Source organism: Pleurodeles waltl, unplaced genomic scaffold (assembly GCF_031143425.1).
Source record: "Pleurodeles waltl isolate 20211129_DDA unplaced genomic scaffold, aPleWal1.hap1.20221129 scaffold_37, whole genome shotgun sequence".
Lineage (NCBI taxonomy): Eukaryota > Metazoa > Chordata > Amphibia > Caudata > Salamandridae > Pleurodeles > Pleurodeles waltl.
In genome coordinates this window covers 9940255-9962870 of record NW_027150076.1, presented here as the reverse complement: position 1 = coordinate 9962870, position 22616 = coordinate 9940255, and the positions used below count along the sequence as shown (strand labels likewise).

The window sequence follows — 22616 nt, the reverse complement described above, 5'->3', positions numbered from 1 at the left end:
AAAGAACAGTTTTATTTACTTCACCTCTAGCTCAACCCTGGGCAGCTGTGGCAGGGAGCAGTAAGGCACAGTAAACAAACTAAGTGTAAAGCATTTAACCACACGTTATATAGCGAAATAAGAAAATCACACACCAATAGACACAGCAACAATTTATAACAATAGAGTGTATTTTTATTAATTTTTGGAGTCTTTGATCATTAAAATCGTCCAGAATGTTCTAGAGTTAGAGATTTTAGAATGTTTAAATACTTTTAAGTGCAACCACAAACAAGCATTGGCAAACACAAAATACGAAAACTTTTGGGAGGTCTGGAAAATTTAGAGTGTTCTGGCCCGGCTTGGGTGACCAAATCCGATGGGGACGAGCACCAGAGGGCCAGAAAGGATACTTTGCACAGTTCGCTGCCCTCCAGGGCAATTTTTAAAGCAAGTTTCCAACTTTGAACACGACCGCCATAGGAAACAACAGAGTATTCCTGATGCTTGATACAGGCAAAGATGCTCACAAGGATGCTCCATTTGTGGTCCGGTCAATTGGGGTGTCTCTGTGGTTCTTCAGTCCATGGGTGATGTGGGGCAAACCTGGTCACGTTGATCAACGTCCCTCAAAGCCCTTTCTTTTGCAGTAGTTGCACAGGTGCTGGTGTACTACTGGGGCAGTACACCGCTGTTGGAGGCAAAACCTTGGGCTGGGACTTGTCCCCTTGTAATCCAACGAATCTAGTCACTGATAGCTCTCCCGGGTCTAGCAGTCTTTGTTCTATCTCTGATTCCTTTGTTGGTGCGCCCAGGGACAGGTAGTAGGGAAACTTCCACAGAGGCTACCAATTTGTCTATTTGGGCCCTTTCAATTCTTGTGTCCCTTATGTCAGTTCAAGGACCAGCCACCTGATCCTTGGAGTCACTGGAGTTGGTGAAGTTTGGAAATCAAGTTTTCCAGAGGTCAAGAGCCACAGGCAGGATCCCAGCTCACTAGCCCAAAAGTGCAGCAGATGCAGTCCTTTCAGCGGTGCAGCTTCTCTTTGCACAATCGAAAGCCAGCAGGATAAGCCTTCTCCTGTACTTTCTTCTTTTCCAGTGGTGAACTAAGGGTGCCAGGGTTGCCCATTTTATCTCAGAAACATGCCTTTAGAGGACCACGCGATCACTGTCCAGTCAGCTATTGGGTCCCCTCCTCTCTGTTGATGCAGTTCCTGTGATGTGTGGCACCATGCTATCCCAGAAGTGCCCCTTCTTTCCCCTTCCAAAATGGCATGACCCTTCCTTGGTTTTGAGGAGCAGGGTACCCACCCTCTGGGTGTGGCTACCGGTGGGCTACATGCCCATATCAAATCTGGTTCTAACCGTGGTCTCTCCCTCTTGGCCCTGTCTCCTAAATGTCTGCAGAAACAAAAGGCATACTGCTCAGGAGTGTTGTTCCCAGCAACCCTTCAAAGGCGCTTCGCCTGAAGCTCAACTTTTACGCTAACACCCTTTGCACCCTTCCTGGGGAGGAGGTCACACCTCGCTCCAGGGCCTTTGTTCCCAGGTAAGGGAGTCATTCACACATCTCACCAGGCGGCTAGAAACCCTGTCCGTATAAATGGCCGTTTTGAGCCCATATACTAACTAAAGTGCAAGGTAGCAACTTTCTTAAAGTTGCATAAAATTAATAGTGACATTAAATCTGATCTGACCATCAGATCGGATTTAATTTCACCATTCATTTGATGCCTTACTTGACCTGGTTAGGTGGTCCCCTTCAGGAATTAGACGTGTTTAAGGGTAAACCATTTAACCCTGTGTTAGCCAATGGGGCTTCTAATTTTCCCCAGCAAAATGACAATTTGGAAGTGTTGCTGGAAAGATATATAAAAACATATGCTTCATTCACAAATATATTGCTCCCTGCCATATGGCTTTTTAGCCCTGCTTTAAAAGAGTCTGACACTGCCCTTTCAAGTATTCCGTGGCACCCCGGAGTGTCTTTCACGATTTGTGCACGTAGTCTGGCACAAACAGTGCTGCGGTCCTGTGTGGACACACTGCCTTTTTTGCCCTAGGTACCATATATTAGGGACTTAAAAGTAAGGCAGTGCTTGCCAATTGGGGGGTAGCCAAAGAAACATACGTTTGTATAGAGTTAATCACTGGCACTGAGGTATGGTTAGCAGGCCTCAGAGAACTCTTAAAGTAAAACAAGCAGCATTAGTTCCAAAAAGTGGTGGTGAACATGCAAAAGGATGCATTTCCTTACATTTAGATTTTAGTAATCTGAAAAGGGCAGCATATAGCATTAAAAATAATGAATCATATGTTTACTTAAAGCTGAAACTGAGAACACAGGGGCTTGGCAAGACAGGATGGAGTATTGTGACTTAATTATCATGTGATGATGTGTTTTTCTGTTCTCTCTTCTTCCTTTCACAGGCACTTGAATATCAGAATGGGGAGAAGAGCAGCTCCAGGAAAAAAAAGAAAAGTACATTGTTCACCTGAACCTATAAGAGCCACACTTCCATCTTCTCCTGTCCATAATGTGTCAGCTTCAAGATCCCAAAATAATGCTGAGAGGAACCATCAGCTGGAGCCTCTATCTGGGAACCTGTCCAATGTGATCCTTTTATCTATGCTAGAGAAGTTGGATGCCAAATTGGATAACTTACAGAATACCCTAGAGGATGTACCGTCTAGGGTCGCTGGACTTACGGAACAAATCTGGATAGCACGGGGTCAATATCACCTTGACAATGATAGTGTGTCTTCGGAGGTGGTCAGTCCGGTGAGGGATGGAGAATATTCTGTCAGTAGGTCAGATGAGAAGGAACCAGATGAACAAGAGCTGTTGTGGTTTGATCGCGAGGGTCCACAGCAAAACCACTGCATACATCCAGCATTTCAGGGTGGAGCTATCACCACAGATCCATCAGAGAGAGGAAATATGGAATCAGATGTATTGCTGTTCAAAGCCATTCCAGGTATTTGTTTTGTAACAAGTGGGTACTAACCTGTGTAGTTCTGAATGAATTTAACATAAAATTCTCCCAAGTGGATGTTTCCAGATTTTTAGTAACACCTGAAGTGGGCTTAATCTGAGTTGCGTGGAGCGGTATCTTTGGGGGGGCCGTGATTTGGGTGAACCATCACAATTTAGGAATACACCTGAAGTGGTTTTGTACCTGGTATTTCCTCTATTTCCACAATGGAGCTGTTCCATACTCTTCAGAACTAGGCTGAGAATTGGGACTCTGCATTTGAAAAACGATCAGCATTCTGGTCCATGCATAATAGTCCACATTCCGGTCTCAGGAGCTCTGAGGAATTAGTGGCAGAATCTGGGATTTCACCCCAAGCACCTTCGTACTCCTTGTTCTTTAAGTGTCAGATGCGAGCGAGATGTTAATCACTGAGAGTAAAAGACAGCTTCCTTTTTTCTTGCTAGTGCATACTAAACATATTAAAGGTGGCTCAGGACAGGAGGGGAGGAAGACCGTGTGTAGAGGAGAAGGTGATGTGTAGGTCAGGCTTGGTCTGTAGTGATGGAATGGATAGGGCAAGGGCCATGGCATCTACAGTGTTTTCTTAAACATTGACTGTTTTACTGTATTGTGTAAGGACATGTGCGTAGAACTGGTGGACCTGCAGGTCAGAGAGAGCTGGTTGTATACTGTATCATGTAGAACAACATATCAGTTCAAGGGGGTTTGAAGATTAATTAGGGTCTGTGATGCTGTAGTCTGTAGGCTTATGCACACAGTATAAGGTGGTCTGAAGGTCCAGCTTGTTTAGTTGTATTGTAGTATACAGGCTTAGGTCATATATTTGCTAACATTTATTTTATCTGAAATGGGCACCATTATAATGCCTCTGCTGTGCCTGCAGGTATATCTCCCTTTACATTTCTGTCACTTTTTCCTACCACTAAGTCACCAATATCAGCAATACCAGTAACTCTGCTGCGGGGTGGTTGAAGTTAATGGTGATTGTTCTGAGATATGTAGAATAACTGGGGAAATTTGACATCTGCTTCCCCCAGTAATTCTAGAGTAGGATGATTGCTGAAGAAATTGTTGGCTCTATGACCATGTCTGTGCGAACAATAGCTTTGCAAATTAACATGCATTTTTTAGAGTCGATTCATATTTTCGCCATCTTTAGATGGCTAATGTATATTGGCGCCTGTGTAGACTATCCAATGTACATTACGTTGAATGCACTAAATGGTGCAGTACCATGTGTTAGGATAATCCCAAAGCATAGTCCTCCACTTTGATATCTGCCACCAAAGAACCTCTGATACACTCACTGACTACTCTGTTCATCCTCTCTGTTTGCCCATTACTCTTTGGGTGATAAAGACTAGTACATTTATGGCTGATAACAGTTCCACCAAAAAAAAAACTCCATCTCCCCCAAGACAATTTGTATAACTTTATCCAGTACCAATTCACCGAAAACCTACTTTGGCACATACAAACCTCACTTCCAACCACCTTGGCATGTAGTCCACAAGCACAATGGCAAATTTCTGATGCACATGAAGCATCTGAAACAGATACAAAAAATCAGTGCAATTGTCTTGGACTTGTTGCTGGCAACCAACCCAAAGGGAACCTGTGAGAGGAATGTAAAAATAAAAACAGTGAGCACAAGTTATAACCCATTTCCAGGGCTCAGCCATTTGCTCTAAATAGCATCTTATACATATAGAATGACCCTGGGCAGAAGGGAACCATATCTCAGCGGGGATCATTATGTTATGCATCCTGCAATGCAACACGGCGACTGTATAGCTCAAAACGTAAAACATGTAATGACCATGATAGAGAATACATTTAGCAGTTGAAGATAAAACCCAATAGGTTCCCATAGTATTATGTTAAGTGCTTTTAGGCTAGTCAGTTCAAGAATGTCGAAGCACAGTTGGTATGATGCCGTCAAGTCACCTGAATATCACCATGTATGAACAGCTTTATATTAGACATATATTGACAGGCAACACAATTTCCACATTTATAATGACCCTTAACAGGATCCAGACCAAGTAAAGGAAATATGGTCATATCCGTTTTTTGAATCCTGGGGTCTGCACATACTAAGTGATCTTTTAGGTTTCTACAACTTTTATAGGAGAAAAGAAGAGTCTCTCGAATGGGGTCCACATTTCTGATGATGGACCAGTGCTTTTTGGTAATTTTAATAATCGTGTTTGTGTATGGCCAAAATGTAGTCACACAGACAATCTTATCCAATGGAGCCCTTTCTTTAGTCTGTAGAATTACTTCCCTTGGACTGCACCATGCTCTTTTGAGGGAATTCCTAATCAGTATTTTGCGATATCCTCTGTCCTGCAATTTTTGGCTAAGAATAGCTCCTTCTCCAAAATAATGAATCTTCGGGTGCAATTTATTTGTAGGCGAAGGATTTGGCCCTAGGGCAAGCCCTCTTTAAGACCCCTATGATAGAAGCTGACATTATGCAGTAATGCATCGCGTTCAATTGGTTTGCTGAAAGGTGTGACAAGTTGATTGTCATTTTTGATCAGGAAATCGAAGAAGGATATCCTTGTATTTGTCTACATTAAATGTGATTGATTGATTGGTTGTTTATTGTTTCAGTTGATTAAAACCATAACAATTTTGCCAGATTACATGGTAAAACATTCTAAAGAAAGGAAGAAATTAAAATTGTAATACAAAGAAATAAAATGTAGGTTGAAAGTTAAAAGTTAAGCAAATAAATAAATCTTTAAAAGGTTTAGCTGGGGGAAACAGCGTGTATGGCGTGTTTCAAGAACACAGTAAAATCAATAGGGTACTCAAATATATACCTGCTCCGGTTCCCAACCTCTCAGAAGAAACATGTATAGCCTTACGAGAACTTCAGAATAATAAGGAAATCACTGTTAAACCTTGTGACAAAGGAGGAGGCATTGTGATGATGAAGACTGAAAACTATATACAAAAGATGAGAACTATGTTAGCAGTGTCAGCCCACTATCAGAAAATAAGAACCAATCCCAGCACATACATTAGCTCTAGGATTAGAGCTATATGTACCAGCGGCATCCTTAGTGGTGCCATAACTAAAGCCCAAGAGGGATATCTGCTTGCCAGCAAACCTAGATTACCCACCATCTATGGAGTACCTAAAACTCATTAACATACCCAGGATCCTCCTTTGAGACCCATTGTCTCTACTATTGGATCCGCGATTGAACCAATATCTAAATATGTTGACTTTGTTCTTAAACCCTTGGTTATCAAGTTCCCTTCCTACATAAAAGACACAGGACACATGATTACTAGAACTGAGGGGATAGAGTTGAATCCTAATAGGGCCTTCCTAGTTACATTGGACATTGAAGCACTTTATACTAACATCCCTCAACAAGCAGCCTACAATGCTGTCAGGCAGGTACTCATGGAAGAAACCAATGATGCTCCAGTAGAGTTTATTCTGCGCTGTCTGGATATAGTGTTAACAAACAACTTTTGTGAATTCGAAGGTGAAATATTCAAACAGATCCAGGGTGTCCGCATGGTAGCCGCTTGCGTTCCTAGTGTGGCAGACATATACATGGGCCTTTTTGAGAGGCAACACATATATAATGAAATTGCCCCTTTCTTTGAGAATATCACAAACTGGAGGCGATATATTGATGAAATCTTTTTCATATGGGAAGGAAAAGAAGAGCAACTTTTGGAGTTCAAAAAATGGCTTAACCTTTGTGACATTAATCTTAAATTTACTTCCAACTATAGCAATCATATGATAGAGTTTTGGGATATTTTGATCTTTGAAGAAAACAAACATCTGCAAGTAACTTTGTACACTAAACCGACGGCCAAGAATACGCTACTGCATTTCAATAGTTATCATCCCATGAGCCAAAGACAAAGCATCCCTTTTGGTCAATTTCTCAGAATCCGAAGAAATTGCAGTAACTTAATTGAATATGATAAGAATGCAGCCAAAATGAAAGAACATTTTCTTCAGAGAGGGTATCCCTACAGGGTAGTAAGTATTATAATCGTGAAAACTTGCTAGAAACCCTTTACAAACGACAGAAAGAACAAAACAAGATGGTGTGTGTCATCAGACACTCTAACATAAACAATAAGATACAAGGAATAATCAACACCAGTTGGAGTTTTTTTAATACTAACAATGGGGATTCTCCTCTTCCAAGACCTATGTTTGCATTCAGAAGAAACTCTAATTTTAGAGACAAACTGGTACAAGCTTGTGTTCACTGTCAAAATACATTCATTCAAAAGAGTATTACAGGGACTCAACCGGCATTGGGCAACCACTGTTGTGGCACTTGCCATGCTTGTGCCCAAGCTATAGTCTCTGATGTATTTAAATACAACAACAATACAATAAGTCTAAAGAACCTGACAAATTGTTTAAGCAGTAATATCATTTACTGTATCCTATGTCCATGCCATCTAGGATACATAGGGGAAACGGGGCGCCAGTTTAGAGTGCGTTTCAGTGAGCATAATTCAGCAATGTATCACTGTATGGAAGAACAACATCAGGAAAGCAAACTACAGTGGACTATACTAGAAAAAATTAATTTCACATATGAGGATCAAGAGAAATATAGGAAGAAAAGGGAAGTCTTTTGGATCTACTTTTTTGATACGGTACATAAAGGTCTTAATGAACGTATTCCATGGGAGACACTTTCCTGTAAAATGGGGCTAGCATCCTTAAACACAAGTTTTACATGTTATTTTTCTCTATCCTTTTAATAACACTAAAATAAACTTCTTTAGGAGGCCCTCATAGAACCTCGGTTTATTTTCACATATATATTTACATATGCTGTGTCCCCTTGTGAGTTCAATAGTAAGCCAGGATTATGCATTATTACATTTTTTGCTTTTCTCTGAGAATCCATTCAGAATAATCATATTATTTTTCTGTTATTTCTGTTTAGTTTTGGGTATACATATGAAGCTTTTATTCTTGAATTTTTACTGTTTTTCCTAAGATGATGCTAGTTAGGTTCCGGTTTAGGACTCAATACAAGGAAATGGTGGCTACCCATGTATTTCCGATATACATTCCAAGATGGCACCCACGTTTTCCTTCTGAGTTACCTTTTTAGGTATTCTAGTCCCTTGTTTGTGTTTGTTATACTATCATTGAATGTATATTATTGGGACCATGGCGCGGTATTCGCGTCCATAAGCACTATGGGTTCCTCGTCAGTCAGGATTGCGTCCTTCCTCCTGATGAGATTTTTTGTTGCTTTGACGACCATGCACATTTTAAGAGCGTGCTGAGCCCACAATTGTATAATTCTGGAGTGGGTTACGCTATCGGACGTTTCTCCGCATGCCCAGTGTGTCGGGGAGATCGGAGTTGGCCCGTCCACAGATGTAGGAGACTGCTGATCCTCCAGTCCATCGTGAGATACAGCAGGTAGGACATGGGACAGTTTGTCCATGTTTTCTGATATGCCGAAGTACAACAATTGAAGGAGACGTTTCAGCGCATGAGCTCTCATGCTCATGGTGGTATTGCAGATATTCATTTCCGTTAGGAGATAAATACTCTACATACTATTTTCTATTTATTGCAGATACCGGTTCACAGAGGAAATAAGATTTGGCTAGTAGTGAGCCCATTCCCCTTATGGCATCATTTTCATGTGGTACACATCTAGATATCGGTACCTTTTTTATAGTACTTACTTTATAGAGCACTTGGGGTCATAAGGAAGAGAGTATTTGGGTGCACTATACTTGAGTTGTGCAGCACATTGTTGGATATATTTATTTGCTTCATGCTTACCTCACAGAGATATATAAGTATCTCAAAGGTTTCTTCTCTGTAAGGATTTTTGGACCTAGGCACCATTTTCTTCATCCTTCCTTATTCTCCTCTTTTATTTTGTTTTCTTCTTTTTGTGTCATGGTTTGTTTCTCGTCTTTGTATTATCTGTTTTGTGAGATCTCATGATTACAGCCACATTTATTTTATGTTCTATATTTCAGGATCAGGTATGTAACAAATTGTTCTCTGGAATTGTTTAGACACATATAAAGGCCTGTGCCCTGAGGAAGGTGGGCGACCTTTTCTAGGCCGCTGGTCACCGAAACGTACGTCGGCACCATTCTTCACGAACAAGACACTTGCTGTGGCTCACATGGATATTTCTTTGGAATCCACAATCAACTTATTCATTTAACATGAGGAAAGTTCAAATATTATATTCGACTAATTAAGAAGGACTTTTGCAGTCTGAAAGTAGAACTGTTAAGAAATATATAATAGACATTGAGGATTCCTTTTGTTGGGCCTACCTATACCACGATATTACGACATTATTGGACTACTACTTGTGTATGTTATCACTGATGAAAACTCAGTGGCCCGTCAGGCATGTTAATACTTTGCAGCCTTTGTGGCTTTATCCGTGTTGGTCTTAATGCATTTAATTGAGTCCTTACACATTTTTTAACATGGTATGAATGAAGTAGTATGATTGTGATTTTTTGGTTTTAGTATTTCTATTCTTTCCAGGGTCCATTTTTAGGATGTTCATTATAGTGTTTATTAGGTCCTAGTAATTGCTTATATAGATTATGAAACTATGATTATATATAATCTAATTTTGTATTGTGTATGTTTAATTTTCATCAGTTCAAGCTTTTTTCTTTTTTGTGGTTTGTTATCCTGAGATCTCTTCTTTAAGACGCACCTGAGATTCCGTATTTGGTACCCAAGGTGTCCTTGGGACATTCATTTTCATTTTGGGTGTTTCAAGAACTTGCCAAGCTTGCAGTTTAGCTGGGGGTCGTGCGGATTGAAGCAGGCTACTATGGCTCCCCTGCAGGCCCTTATGGGTCTGTCTGTGAATATCCTCTTAAGAAATCTCTTTTGGAGATCTAGCAGGCCCGGACAGATGCAGATTGTGTGTATTAGATCTTCCTTTTGGCATGCACAGTGTCTGCACTGCTGCGAGGTGATGTTCTTCCAGGACGGAGCATTGGCCAGGGTTGGCAGGCTGCCTAGTCTCATTGTCATAAGATTATGTTTCATGTGCGGTGTAAACATTGTGGAGAGATAGGCAGCCGGTTCAAGTTTGGCATAGTGTTTTGTGGTCATCCATGCGTGTGCCCGGGTGCTGAATTTGTCTTTGTCTTCTGTGAACGAAAGGATTTTAATGGCCTTAGAAGCCCCTCTTGAGAAAAAATTGTATGTCGGGTTGCCTCCCACAGATCTTTAAGTCGTAATTTGACAATTGATGAACAAAGGTACTTATGGTGGGCTGAATGCTGGTCATATTCTAGGGCCTGCCAAAGACCCTCGTTCAGTTTGACTGCAGAGCAACTGATTTTGTACCATATTTTAACCGCCTCTGCTCTTGCGGCCAAGTCTTGCCGTACAAGTCAGAATTCAAGACGGAGCTCATATTTAGATTATTGATAATACTCCAGAATTCCCTGGGATTTTTCCCTTTAGCGGCATGTGTTATTTTTAGTCAAAAGGAGCTCGTGACTTTGGCCTTGTCTTTATGTATTTGTCTTTTGTACGCTTTCTTTGAGTTCTTAAGTTGTTCCCAGAGTAGCAGGTTGCCTAGGCGGACCTTCAGAAGTCTCGCAAGCTTCCTTTGAACTTTTTTGAGGAGTTGAGCTTGTTTTGAGAGGTGGGCCGGAGTGACTTGACGAGTTGGCCGTGATGGGTTGTGATGGGAATAATGGTCCAGTATTTTCATGTGGAAGTCCTTCCAGGCATCCATTATGCGTTCGCGGGTTTTAAGGTTCTCCAGCATCTGCAATTTTGCGGATAAAGATAAGGCTTCTATTGTGGCAGATGACCAGCGTAGTCTCTTCAAGCTCGTTGACTCTATTGGCCCCATTTGTGGTAGGGCAGGTTCGTGAACAGGCAAGGAGGACCTTGGGGTCAGGATTTGATACGAATGGTCACTGAAAGTGGTATATTTTATTTGAAATTGCTGTATCAATGGGATCAGGCATAGCGTGACTAGGGTGTAGTCTAGAATAGACTGTGAATTAGGGACGTGGAAGGTGTCGTTCAGGGGAGGGTCACCAGTGAGTCTCTCGTTTAATACCTATAGTTTGAGGTATTCCAGTGACGTCACCAACTGTGCTCCCTGTTGATCACGGTGAGTAAACGTCGATGACACCTGTGTCGGGACGTTCCAGTAGGAATTGTCGGCGCTTAGTATTACTTCTTCCTCTTGAGCCTTGAATAGATTTGAGTTGAAGTCTCCTCTCAAAATGATGTCCCAACCAGGGTAGGTCTGGAGGTGGTACGTAAGGATGGCTGTTAGGCTTTTTAATGCAGCTCGTTTGCTGTAAGAGCCGGGTGTACATCATTAACCAATAACACCGGTGGCCTACTTTGGGAATTCCAGTTGCAGAGTTTGAGCACTTGGCAGTCTTTGTCTTCTTGTGGCAGTTCTTCTATGTCCATTTTCAGGGTTAGTGAGAGGCAGACTGCTAGACCCCCCCTTTCTTTCCCATGCTGCTTGTGCTTAACTGTGGATTTTTTTTAAGGACGTGAAACCCAATAGCGGAAAGACCTGTTGTGACCAGGTTTCCAGGAGTGCAATTAAATCCATGTTGTGCCAAGCTTTTGGTGGCAAGCCTGTTTTCAACAATGATTGGGCACCTGATATGTTCCAGGATAGCAGCCTTAGGTGCTCCTGGTCTGGATGTGCCCGTGATGGTTGTGATTCTCATGCGAGGCGGGGGCATTTAGGGCTCCCGGCAGCCACTTCCAGCTGGCTTCGGCGAGCAGAGTTTGGGTTTGACATTAAATGTGAATTTCAAGTGAGGCTGGCAATTGTTGAGACAGTCAGTGAAAAGTTTCAGTGTACCTTCTGTGCCTACCCGATCAAAAAGATGTCATCTGTGTACCGTTTCCAACAGCGTATATTGCTGAAGAAAGGATTACGGTCCGTACTGATCAACATACACTCCAGGTGGCCAGCATCCAAATCATGGGCTACTAGTTAACCTTGATAATGCATCCTTTTTTACCAATATTCCCCAAAAAGACAGTATTGAAGCCCTGAATAGGATCCTTGGCCAGTGGTACATCTTTCCCATCCACTCACACGCACACCACGTTATTTAGCCGGGTGGCAACCCTTTGTCTGTCTTCACCACCACCATATTGACCACCTTCTTTCTAGTACTATTCCTGCATATTCTACCCAAAGTCCCTAACAAATTACATTTAACACATTCTTCCCTTCTAGGAAGATACTGTTAGATGCATCTACATGAAATTTAGATTCACATCTGAAACAAAAATTATCCATGTTGAAAAATGTTCTCCTTGGAGGTGATGGTTTTGCTTCAACTTTACCAGATGTTTCCTCAATTCCGTTGTTTAATTCTATGGCATACTTTTTTTAATCTTATATGCTGTTTCTTCGACTGCTTTTTCTAATGATAGATCTTTACATGTATTCTATTATTTTAGCTCCTTGTCACCAGTGTGTATCCAGTTTGTAGCTGAGCATGTTACCTCTGGTATAATATGCTCTACTCTTAGTATGAAAATCATAAAATTGGATTTTATGTAATTTGTGTAATTGAAACTATCCATGAAGTTGATAAAGCTCTTCAAAATGTGCTGCAGTACTAGAAATCAAGATAGCTTCATTAGCATACAGTGAAACTGATACTGACTGGCAGCCTACCTTAAAAAGTTCGCGATCTACCGTTCAAAGAACCTTATTCAAATTATTGATATACAGTACAAAACCAGTAAAATAGGCCTTGATATACAGCCTTGCTTGACTTCCCTATTCAAGGCAAATTTTGAAGTACACTCACCTGAAGACCCATAATGAACAGTAGCAGTGAGATCAGAGTGAAGCTCACTAAGAAATCCCATAGTGGACCTGTCAACACCCATGGCCAGCATCATTTTCCACAGTTTGGATCTGCTGACCCTATCAAAATCAGAGGTTAGGTCCATGAAGCCTAGATGAAGTGTACCCACCTTAGAGATTTAAGCCTTGGTCCACCATACCCTTGCCAGCCTGAAAACCATATTGTACCTCCGACAGAATCTGCTGCTTGTTAGCCCACTTGGTTAACCTACCTAACAGATTTATCCCCATCACCTTTACAGTGGAAACAATCAAAGAGATGGGGCCACAACACCGAGGGTCATTTTTTTCACCCTCAGGAACAATGACAGAATTTGACCATGAGGACGGAAGTTGTTGTCTAATGGCTAGATTGATATAAAGAGTTACAAAGGGTGTTTAGTGAAAAAGAGGGGTCCTCCACCATGTAGTTGTCATGGAAAAAGTTTTTTTAGATCCAGCAAAATAGCGATTGAGAAAAGAGCACAGAAAGCACTTCCTTCCTCATTAGCAACCAGCTCTAGCTGCCTCGTGGTCACCCCGCAGCCGCATTCCAATCGCGACTTTCTTGGGAACCCTAAATACGTGTCATAATACGTAAACCCTAGAGCAGGGTACCCAAAGGTCAACATTTGATTTAAAAGCAATGGGTGGTACAGCATCAGAGCTGGGGCTTTATTCTTTGGGAGATCAGTAATGGAAACCCTAACTTCTTCTCAATTGAACACTAACAAAGACCAAAGAAAGGGACGTAGACTTATCCAGCTGCACATCTGTGCCGCCATCAGGGGCAGGGACATCCTAAATGGTAGCATAGCGCTTAAGCCATGACTATACAGAAATAACCTGAGAAATAACACTCCTCGAAGAACAAGTTAAAGGAGGACGATTAATTATTTCCCAGCATTTCAAACATTCTTTGGAATTACATGAGCTCACCAAATCTTCTCAGACTTCTTGCCTTAATATCAACTTCCTACTCCTAATGGCAGAATGATAATCGCAACAAGATTTGACTTTAGTTTTTTGTTTCTGGGCTTCTCCTTTAAGGCTTCCATGGGCTTTTTGTGAGTTAGTGAACAAGAATGGTCAAATCATCTAGGAGTTAGAAGACTAGTCCTACTGGTCATAATGATGGATTTCACCTCAGTGCAGATAGTAGTAATAGAGGTTGAAATCTACTGGTCTTCGTAAAAGCAAGTAGAAAAATCCTTGATAGAGTTGACTGGGAATAACTTTGTCCCAGCTAATTCCCCATCCCTGATCTTTAATAGAAACTGGCTCGCACAAATCGTGATTGAAGGGTACAGAATTATTTGCCCAGCTGAAAGTAGCATTAAGGGATTATGGTCGCTTCAAGAGTCCCAAAACACCTCAAAGTTCAATAAAGAAAGAGCCAATCCCAAGGAAACAAAAATAAAATAAATTACAGACAAATAGCTTCTCCTGAAGAAGGTGCGCCCACTCGGAGAAAGACACATGAATGAGCTAGGATCTTCAAGCAAGACCAGGTTGAAGTTGCTAAAAATTGATTTTAAAAGTTCACCATCGGCAGAGAGACTAAAATGGTGCGCAACTGGGGGAGAGGAGACCACTTGCAATCATCCTGAATGGGACCGGGCTCACACTGGTGAGTGTTAAAATCACCCAGAAGCACTGTGGAAAGTAATGCTTATCCAACAAATCTCTTAGCTTGAGTGCATTGTCATCTGGGATAGGGACGGGTTTGCGTTTATAAAACTAACAAGCAAATTATTTCCATAATACCGAAATGAGAAGCAAACAGCATGCAAATTCAGGGAACTAGTATCCATTTGCTTAGCATCGGAGGTCGGGCTTAGAGAAATAAAAACTAAGAGACCCTTTTTAGCTCTACCCGAGCCAAAACCTGTCACCTGGACTACAAAACCCTTGTAACCCTCCAGTAACAAACAGTTCGATGCCCCCCAAGTTTCATGTAAGAAAAACACTTTGTGCTTCCTCAGCAAAGAGACCCACCCAGCATTATTAGCATTTTGGGATACCCCAGCCTTATTCCAACTTAGAATAACCGGTTGACCTTAAGCAAACTTTTCCAGAATCCTGTCACTGTGGTGACGCTGTCGTCAGAGGGCGTGCCACGGGAAAGTCATTCATTGTCATTGAGCCAACTCAAAGGGCCAAACCTATTTTGGGTAGAAACGCCTTGAGTAAGGTCTCTAACTGCAGCTCCAGCATGAGTAATTAAGGGTATTTGATGGCGCATTTTAGGAGCAGAGGATTTAATTGTAGGTCTATAAAAATAACACAAAGGGCGTGACGGCTTAGTGGCATGGGTCATACACGGATGTGAGAGCTCCATCAACAAATGGCCAGCAATACTAGGATTATTAAAGTTCACAACAATACAGCCCCGTCCATATTTTAGGGAGCCTGCCTAACCAGCTTACCTTTCGTGCCATAATAATAGAATTATACAAATGTAGATTTTTTTTTCTTAACTGCCCCTCTAACCAATGAATAACTTCGTTTTATTTTAACTGTGGGAAACCTTTGACTGGAGCTAATCAACTAGATGAGCTGGGATGGTATGCTGATCACCTGTTTCTGATGATTTTAAGTCCCGGGACCGTACTGTTGAAATAATACCAGACAACAGAACCCCTAACGCAGGCGACTGAGTAGGTGGTAATGTCTCCACTCGATCGACAAAGCAAACTTTCCCTTAGCCAACCAATCATTACAAGCTGGAAAATTGGATTGTAGTGCCTTTTGCAGTTCATTAAAGTGATTTACATGCATGTCACCCACAAATTCCGGTGACACCACAACATTGCTATGGTGCCCCGACTTTTGCAACTTTCTTTCTTTTCCGAAGAGGCTGAGGGGTGGTGATGGTAGAACAGAACCCTCTGCAGGTGGCTGGTGGCCTCAACCAAATGTACATTGCCCGCTGTGGGTGAACTGGAGACCTCACCTGTGGAAGGAACACCCCCTGCAGGTGAAGGCCTACAGCCAGTGATACGATTGTTATGTATGGCAGCAGATGCGCCTAGACCTTCTTCTACTGAGATGATTTCGTTAGTTATTGCGTCAACAGCAGAAGTCCGAAACTGTTAGAATACTGGAACCCCTGCACTGTTGTTTTCGGTCCCAGGGTGCAGGAGGTTGTTTAGGGTTTCCCTTGACACCAGCTAGTGCTGAAAACACATAGAGACTACGGAACTGCCCAGTTGCGTCTGGAGTTCATGGTGAGCAATGAAGGCAAACAGGGGGGAGTCGGTAATAAAAAGACAGTGAATGTTAGAGGGGTGGCTCAGCCCAGCCTCCACTGGACTCGGACAGGAGTGGATGGCCTGTCCTTGTCCCAGGCTTCGGCTGCGTGCCTCCAACGCTGCAGGACAGTGGAAAGCGCTGTTTATAGCTCAGGCTCTTCTTGTCTTAGTCATCTGGGGCAGCGCTTAGGATCCTGGGATAGGTAGTCCCTGATGCTGGCGTTGATCTGTGTGATCTCATGAGTGAATGTTAGGTTCAGATCATGTTTAGTCAGTCTCTGGATGAAGCTTTCAGCTATTTCCTACGTTCTTCCCACATTACTTTTGTGATGTCCAGACCACCTGCTTCTCTCGTCAGCCCTTGAATAAACGTGCACAGTTGGGGAAAGCAGGTGCCATTGCTGTACCAGAGGTTTGCCTGTAATACATACTTTTAAATATGAAAATACTGTTGTGTAGGCAAAAGTCTAAACATCAATGTATATTCATTTTGAGATATTGTTTTATTCCAAAACAAGTGTTTGCATGCGCTTAAACCTTACGTGTGCTATTTACATATATTTAGTGAAATCACATCCTAGATAATGATCAAATTATTGTTTGTTGTTACTGTTGAGTCGCAACAGTGCAAAACACAACAAGTCCGTATTTTCTACTCCATCCTTATACAGTGCTTGGCAAGAGATTTTATCCCACATCCCACCTTATCGGAGGACTTTATGATAATGCTGTTGTCATTGCGTAATGTGTTAAAGATATCCAGATTGTCATGAGGCAGTGAGGAGTTATATGTGGGTTTCCTTTTGAACCCACATAGGATCCCCTGATCTACCTGTACCCCCGTTCTAGCATGGCTTCCCACTCTTCTGTTGCACATGTATTTCCATTATCCTGCCCCAATGATGTTTTAAAGTATTAGTGTCACTTGAACACATTTCTGTTTTGGGCTCCTCTAGTCTCCTGTTCATTGGCTTAGGCCTGATTTTATGTGCCTCAACCAGCTTTAGGTCTCTTAGAAACAGAAATAGGTCAATTCTACATGGACTGTAATCAAAGTGCCTACGGGGGCAGGAATATAAGCCAAGGTTCAGGAGATCTTGTTCATCCATTGTCAGATTGATAATAGAGAGTTTATTCCCACCTATGGTCATGCCTCGACTTGCTCATCACCTTTATCTTCCTGTGAGGCGAGTTGTCTTTTTGTCTTCCAGCTGCTCCTTCTTCTCTTCCTCTGTTGGTGCCACTTTTGTTGTGTCTTCCCTCTTTTATGACTTTCCACTGTCCACCCCAGTCTGAGTACCTGTACTCGGCTAATGAAAGTTGCAGTTAGGGTTTCTTCTTCTAGGGGAGTACCAGCAGAATCTCCTGAGTCCGAGTGACCTTCTGAGCTGGACTCCACTGCCAGAAGCTCCTGTTGTCTTTGTGTCAGTGTCATTTTTTACCTCTCTCCTTACTTCATCGTATTGTGTTGCAAAGGTTAAGACTCTTCCCGGTCTGTACTCTTGCTTTTCCGGTTACAAATGGCTTCTTTTTTTAGCCTTCCCCCTTTCCTCCTATTTTGTCAGTCTAGCTGTCATCCCTTTTATGAAGTTAATCACTGGTTTGTCATTCTTATTCCCTTAAGACCAGCTCTTATTTTCAAACACAACAAATGCATTGGAGAACTCCAATAGACTGCAGACTTACAAGTGTAACAAAGAAAACAACATGTTAGCAGGCCTTTTCCATCTATGGACAAATGATCAGGAACAAAATCCTCATATCCATCAGGACCGTCCCAGGGCTGGTCCATTTTAGGACAGAGTTGAGGACTCACCTCTTTAAACAAACTCTGTGCTTGTCTTTGTCCCTGTACAGTGCTCTGCAGCCTTTAGGATAGGCTTGCACCATAGAAATCATATACAAATATACATAAAGAAGCTGGCCTCGCCTACACTTACGTTTGAGTACATTTGACAAAACTCTAGTTAAAACGTTCGTGGAAGGGTTGAGGAGGCTTATTGCCACCTAGAGGACTCTGGCTCCCAGTTGAGATTTGAATGCATTCAGAATGTGATGGTGGTGGCGTGGTGTGTAAAATAACGACTAATTACCAATGAGATTAATTCAAGCATTCCATCCATCACTTTATGTAAACTTTAATATGTCACACTAAGTGGGAAGGGTGTGCTCAGATGTGGGTAAGGTGTACACTGTGTCACTGGAACCAAGCTATACCCAGCCGATGAGCCCTTAACAAGGGTGAAAACAGCCTTGGATTGTCTGTGTTCGGTTCAGGGAAGACCTGGCTTGACAGTTCTGGCTGGACTGTTCCCATTGGAGCATGGTCAGGACCGATTTGCATATAGCTTGGTTCAAACTGAGGTGGTATGGTGTGCGAAAGTAACGAAGGACTGGGATGTCCCCCCAAGTAATTACCAAGGGCTGAGATTAACTCAAGCAATTAATCCATCACTTTTTGCTCACCTTGGCACTAGGTTTGACACTCGCGCAGAGACCCCCAAAATAAACCACAGGCTCGTTCCACAGGCAGAAAAGGTGCCAAATGGATTTACTAAGCAACATACCTATAGTAGATAGTTGTAAAGCAGCAACATGAGGTTCTGTGCATTCACTCATAAAGTAATTCTGGGTGGGCATCTATGCAAGCAAAGAAACCCAAATGTGCCTAATTGTTCTGAAACCATTAGTCACACAAATACCTCTTTTTCCCTCCTCCCCAAATGTAAAGATTTTTCTAAGTTGTTGCACACCATGGTGCAAATGGAAAATATTACTTGTAATGTTGTATGGTCACATGCGCCAACTACTTGCTGTGTGGGTGGAAAGTATATAGGTTACTCATTTTCACTAAGCAGTTTATTTTCTATATTCCACATGTAAACAGATGTCTGTTTATGGAGAAAACATACAATAATTTAAGTTTGAGTCTGCGTGCTGAAGCATTCTGCATTTCAGCTACAGGATCACGGGTCATCCTCCAAATCGAAACTCAATGTTTGAACTAAACATGTTTTTTCAGAGCCCGGAATGTGATGGCAGGATAGTGCACCACATGTGATCTGCAGTACGACAAGCAGCAAACGATTGGTTACAGGTAGTAGGTTTCCCCTTCTTTCCTAGATATTAGTCCACCTTTCACGTATTATAACAGTGTATTTGTTTCAAGAAATATTTCCTGTGTTAACTTTCCGTGTTGTTTTCACTCCACAGCACCACAGTCTCGGAGAGAAAGTCTGAATGGTAAAGAGATACAGCACGCTTCTGCTGGAAGGAAGAATTTTGCTCACAGAATGAATGAAAAGAAACACCAAAGGTCACACAAGAGTGAGAGTTCTAACAATGATGCACTTCTAGGGCCCAAAAGAAAACAGAGCGGCCCAGGAGCGTATCCGTGTGCTGAGTGTACGAAGACATTTACTGGAAAGACGCATCTTTTACAGCACGAAAAAACACACACCGGACTAAGACAGTGTCCCTACCCTGAGCAGGAAACCAGGTCTGCTGACGAGGCAACTCTTATACACCATGAAATAACTCACAAAGGAGTGAGGCCCTTTCACTGCAATATTTGTGAGAAAAGCTTTACTCAGAAGGGAAATCTTCAAAGACATCACAGAACACATACAGGAGAGAAACCTTATCAGTGCAGTCTGTGTTTTATGAGGTTTGCTTCTAAGGAAAGCCTTGTATTCCATCACACTATACACACAAGGGTGAAGCCTTATCACTGCCCTGTGTGTGGCAAAGGCTTTGACCGCAAGGAACGCCTTGCAGGGCATCAAAGTACACACCCAGGAGAGAAGCCTTATCAATGCAGTGTGTGTGCAAAGAGGTTTAATCATAAGAAAACCCTTGCACACCATCAAATCACACACAGAAGGCCTTTTCACTGCAGTGAGTGTCCCAAGAGCTTTGATTGTAAAGACCGACTTTTAGGACATCAGAGAATACACACAGGAAAACGCTATGTTGCTGCACAGGGTATGAAAACAGGTTTAAAAAAAAGGCGGCTCCTCAGCAACATCAAGTAACACATAAAAGACAGAAGCCTTTCCAAAGCACTGCCAAAACAGCATCATTTACAAAAAGAAAGCTGATCTTTTACGTTATCTAAGAATGTATAGATGAAATTAGGCAATCTACAGCATCTAAGGATCCATCAGGGCTGGGGTTCTCACTTTCTCAGAGTAGAGACTGTGCAGTCCCTCCGATGTGAGGCAATCAAGTGTGTAGATAGTACCTTCACTGTGTTTTTAGAGTAGCCCAAGTGTTACAAGTACAGTTTGCACCATTGATGTTTCCGAAGACAACTTATGGAGTTTAATAGAGTAATTGTTTTGGAAGCACATTTGTCGCTTGGTCTTTTGTATTCACTGAGCTTATTGTTTGGATTAATATAGACTGATTACTCTGGGCCCTATGCCATCAGTGAGTGCACAAGGCCTTCCTTCAAACCTTTACGTTGAAGCAATTGTTCTAGTGTATGGAGTCATGAAGCATACTGGTGAAGGTTGTCTCCTCTCCCATTCCCCCTCTGCCACCCCACAAAAAAGATCCAGCCACATTCATCTGTGGCCTTGAAGCATCGAACCTACAGATACCCGGTATTAGGCCTTGTGTGAGGCTGCTCTGGAGTCACGCAGACACCAGTGTCCAACTCAACACCCACAGCTGGGCGTGTGTGAGTCTGCTCTGGAGTCACGCAGACACCGGTGTCCAGTTCACCACCCACAGCTGGGCGTGTGTGAGGCTGCTCTGGAGTCACGCAGACACCGGTGTCCAGCTCACCACCCACAGCTGGGCGTGTGTGAGGCTGCTCTGGAGTCACGCAGACACCGGTGTCCAGCTCACCACCCACAGCTGGGCGTGTGTGAGGCTGCTCTGGAGTCACGCAGACACCGGTGTCCAGCTCACCACCCACAGCTGGGCGTGTGTGAGGCTGCTCTGGAGTCACACAGACACCGGTGTCCAGCTCACCACCCACAGCTGGGCGTGTGTGAGGCTGCTCTGGAGTCACGCAGACACCGGTGTCCAGCTCACCACCCACAGCTGGGCGTGTGTGAGGCTGCTCTGGAGTCACGCAGACACCGGTGTCCAGCTCACCACCCACAGCTGGGCGTGTGTGAGGCTGCTCTGGAGTCACGCAGACACCGGTGTCCAGCTCACCACCCACATCTGGGCGTGTGTGAGGCTGCTCTGGAGTCACGCAGACACCAGTGTCCAGCTCACCACCCACAGCTGGGCGTGTGTGAGGCTGCTCTGGAGTCACGCAGACACCAGTGTCCAGCTCACCACCCACAGCTGGGCGTGTGTGAGGCTGCACTGGAGTCACGCAGACACCAGTGTCCAGCTCACCACCCACAGCTGGGCGTGTGTGGGGAGGGGGCTGTTGCTTGTAGCAAGACCTGGATCTGAAGCTGTAGTGGATCCTATTAGTTTTTATCGGGAATCAGGAGTTCAGTTTAGCCTTTAGGCTTGCAGGTCTGTGTCCCGTCACCTAGTGACTTTTAACCTACGTGGGCTGCTCTGTTTTAGCACCTTTATTTAATTATTTCTTCAAACATGGCTGCCATGTTTATAGTTAGGACGATGTTTATATTATACATTATCAGTGCTACTTCGTAAAGACATCCTTATCAGTGTCAGAAGAAGTTACGTAGGTATTCACATTAGGTACTTTCCTACTTATGTGTGACAGTCACCAGAATGAACTTTTCAAGGAATTGTTTATAGAATTGCCATCCAAGTATTCCTTCTTATCTGTTGTTTGAGAACACACCTGCGTCAGGAGTCCCACCAGATCTGTATACATACATCTCACACAGACAAGGCCATCAGAGGGATTCCTACCGATGCCATCAACGCTATCTATGCTACACGTTGCTTTGATGCAGACCCAGCCTTCGTGTCCTCACGGAGTCTGATCTAGAAACCTCATTCCAAGGTAATGAGGGTTGGGGGCGCTTTCCATGGACATGGCAGTGGCAGTTTAGGTTTATCATACCTAGCTCTCTTCTAGGTTAGGGGTTAGGTTTTCCATGCTAGGGTACTAGGCCTATTTCACAACTATTCATACTTCATGTAATTGCAAGATGGTGGGGATTTTGTGTTTATGACTCTCGTTTTTACCATTCTGTTCCTTGCGTTGTTCATTATCCTAATTATTGCAGCTCATGCACTCTATAGCAGTTCGCAGTATTGTTGAAATAAAACCTATTGTAAACTTCACTGCATCTCCTTCATTGCCTGTGTATGAATGAGACTTATTGCTCATGCCAGAAAACGGTAATCTCCGTTTAACCACAACCTCCCTGAGATGTCGTCTTATTGAGTCCAATAACCTCAACCTCCCTGAGATGTCGTCTTATTGAGTCCAAGCGTAAAGGTTGGTACAAATCACCTTTTACTGTTGTGTTTGGTGAGGTAATGCTTGTGAGCTGGGAGGATTGGGATGACAGTTGTGACTTGTTGTAGGATAGGCATAGTCGCCTACAAACAAAAAAGTG

At 42.9% G+C, this 22616-nt stretch overlaps 1 protein-coding gene across 1 annotated transcript in view; it reads left to right on the top strand.

Annotated features, from left to right (window-relative positions):
• The window catches only part of LOC138276138 (zinc finger protein 605-like), a 37987-nt gene extending 15649 nt beyond the window's left edge, over nt 1-22338 (top strand). The window contains exons 2-3 of the mRNA XM_069219176.1: nt 2413-2960; nt 19321-22338. Coding sequence (XP_069075277.1) covers nt 2413-2960; nt 19321-20141 — 1369 coding nt within the window. The 3' untranslated portion in view covers nt 20142-22338. The remainder of the gene's footprint in view (nt 1-2412; nt 2961-19320) is intronic.
• The last annotated feature ends 278 nt before the right edge of the window (nt 22339-22616 follow it).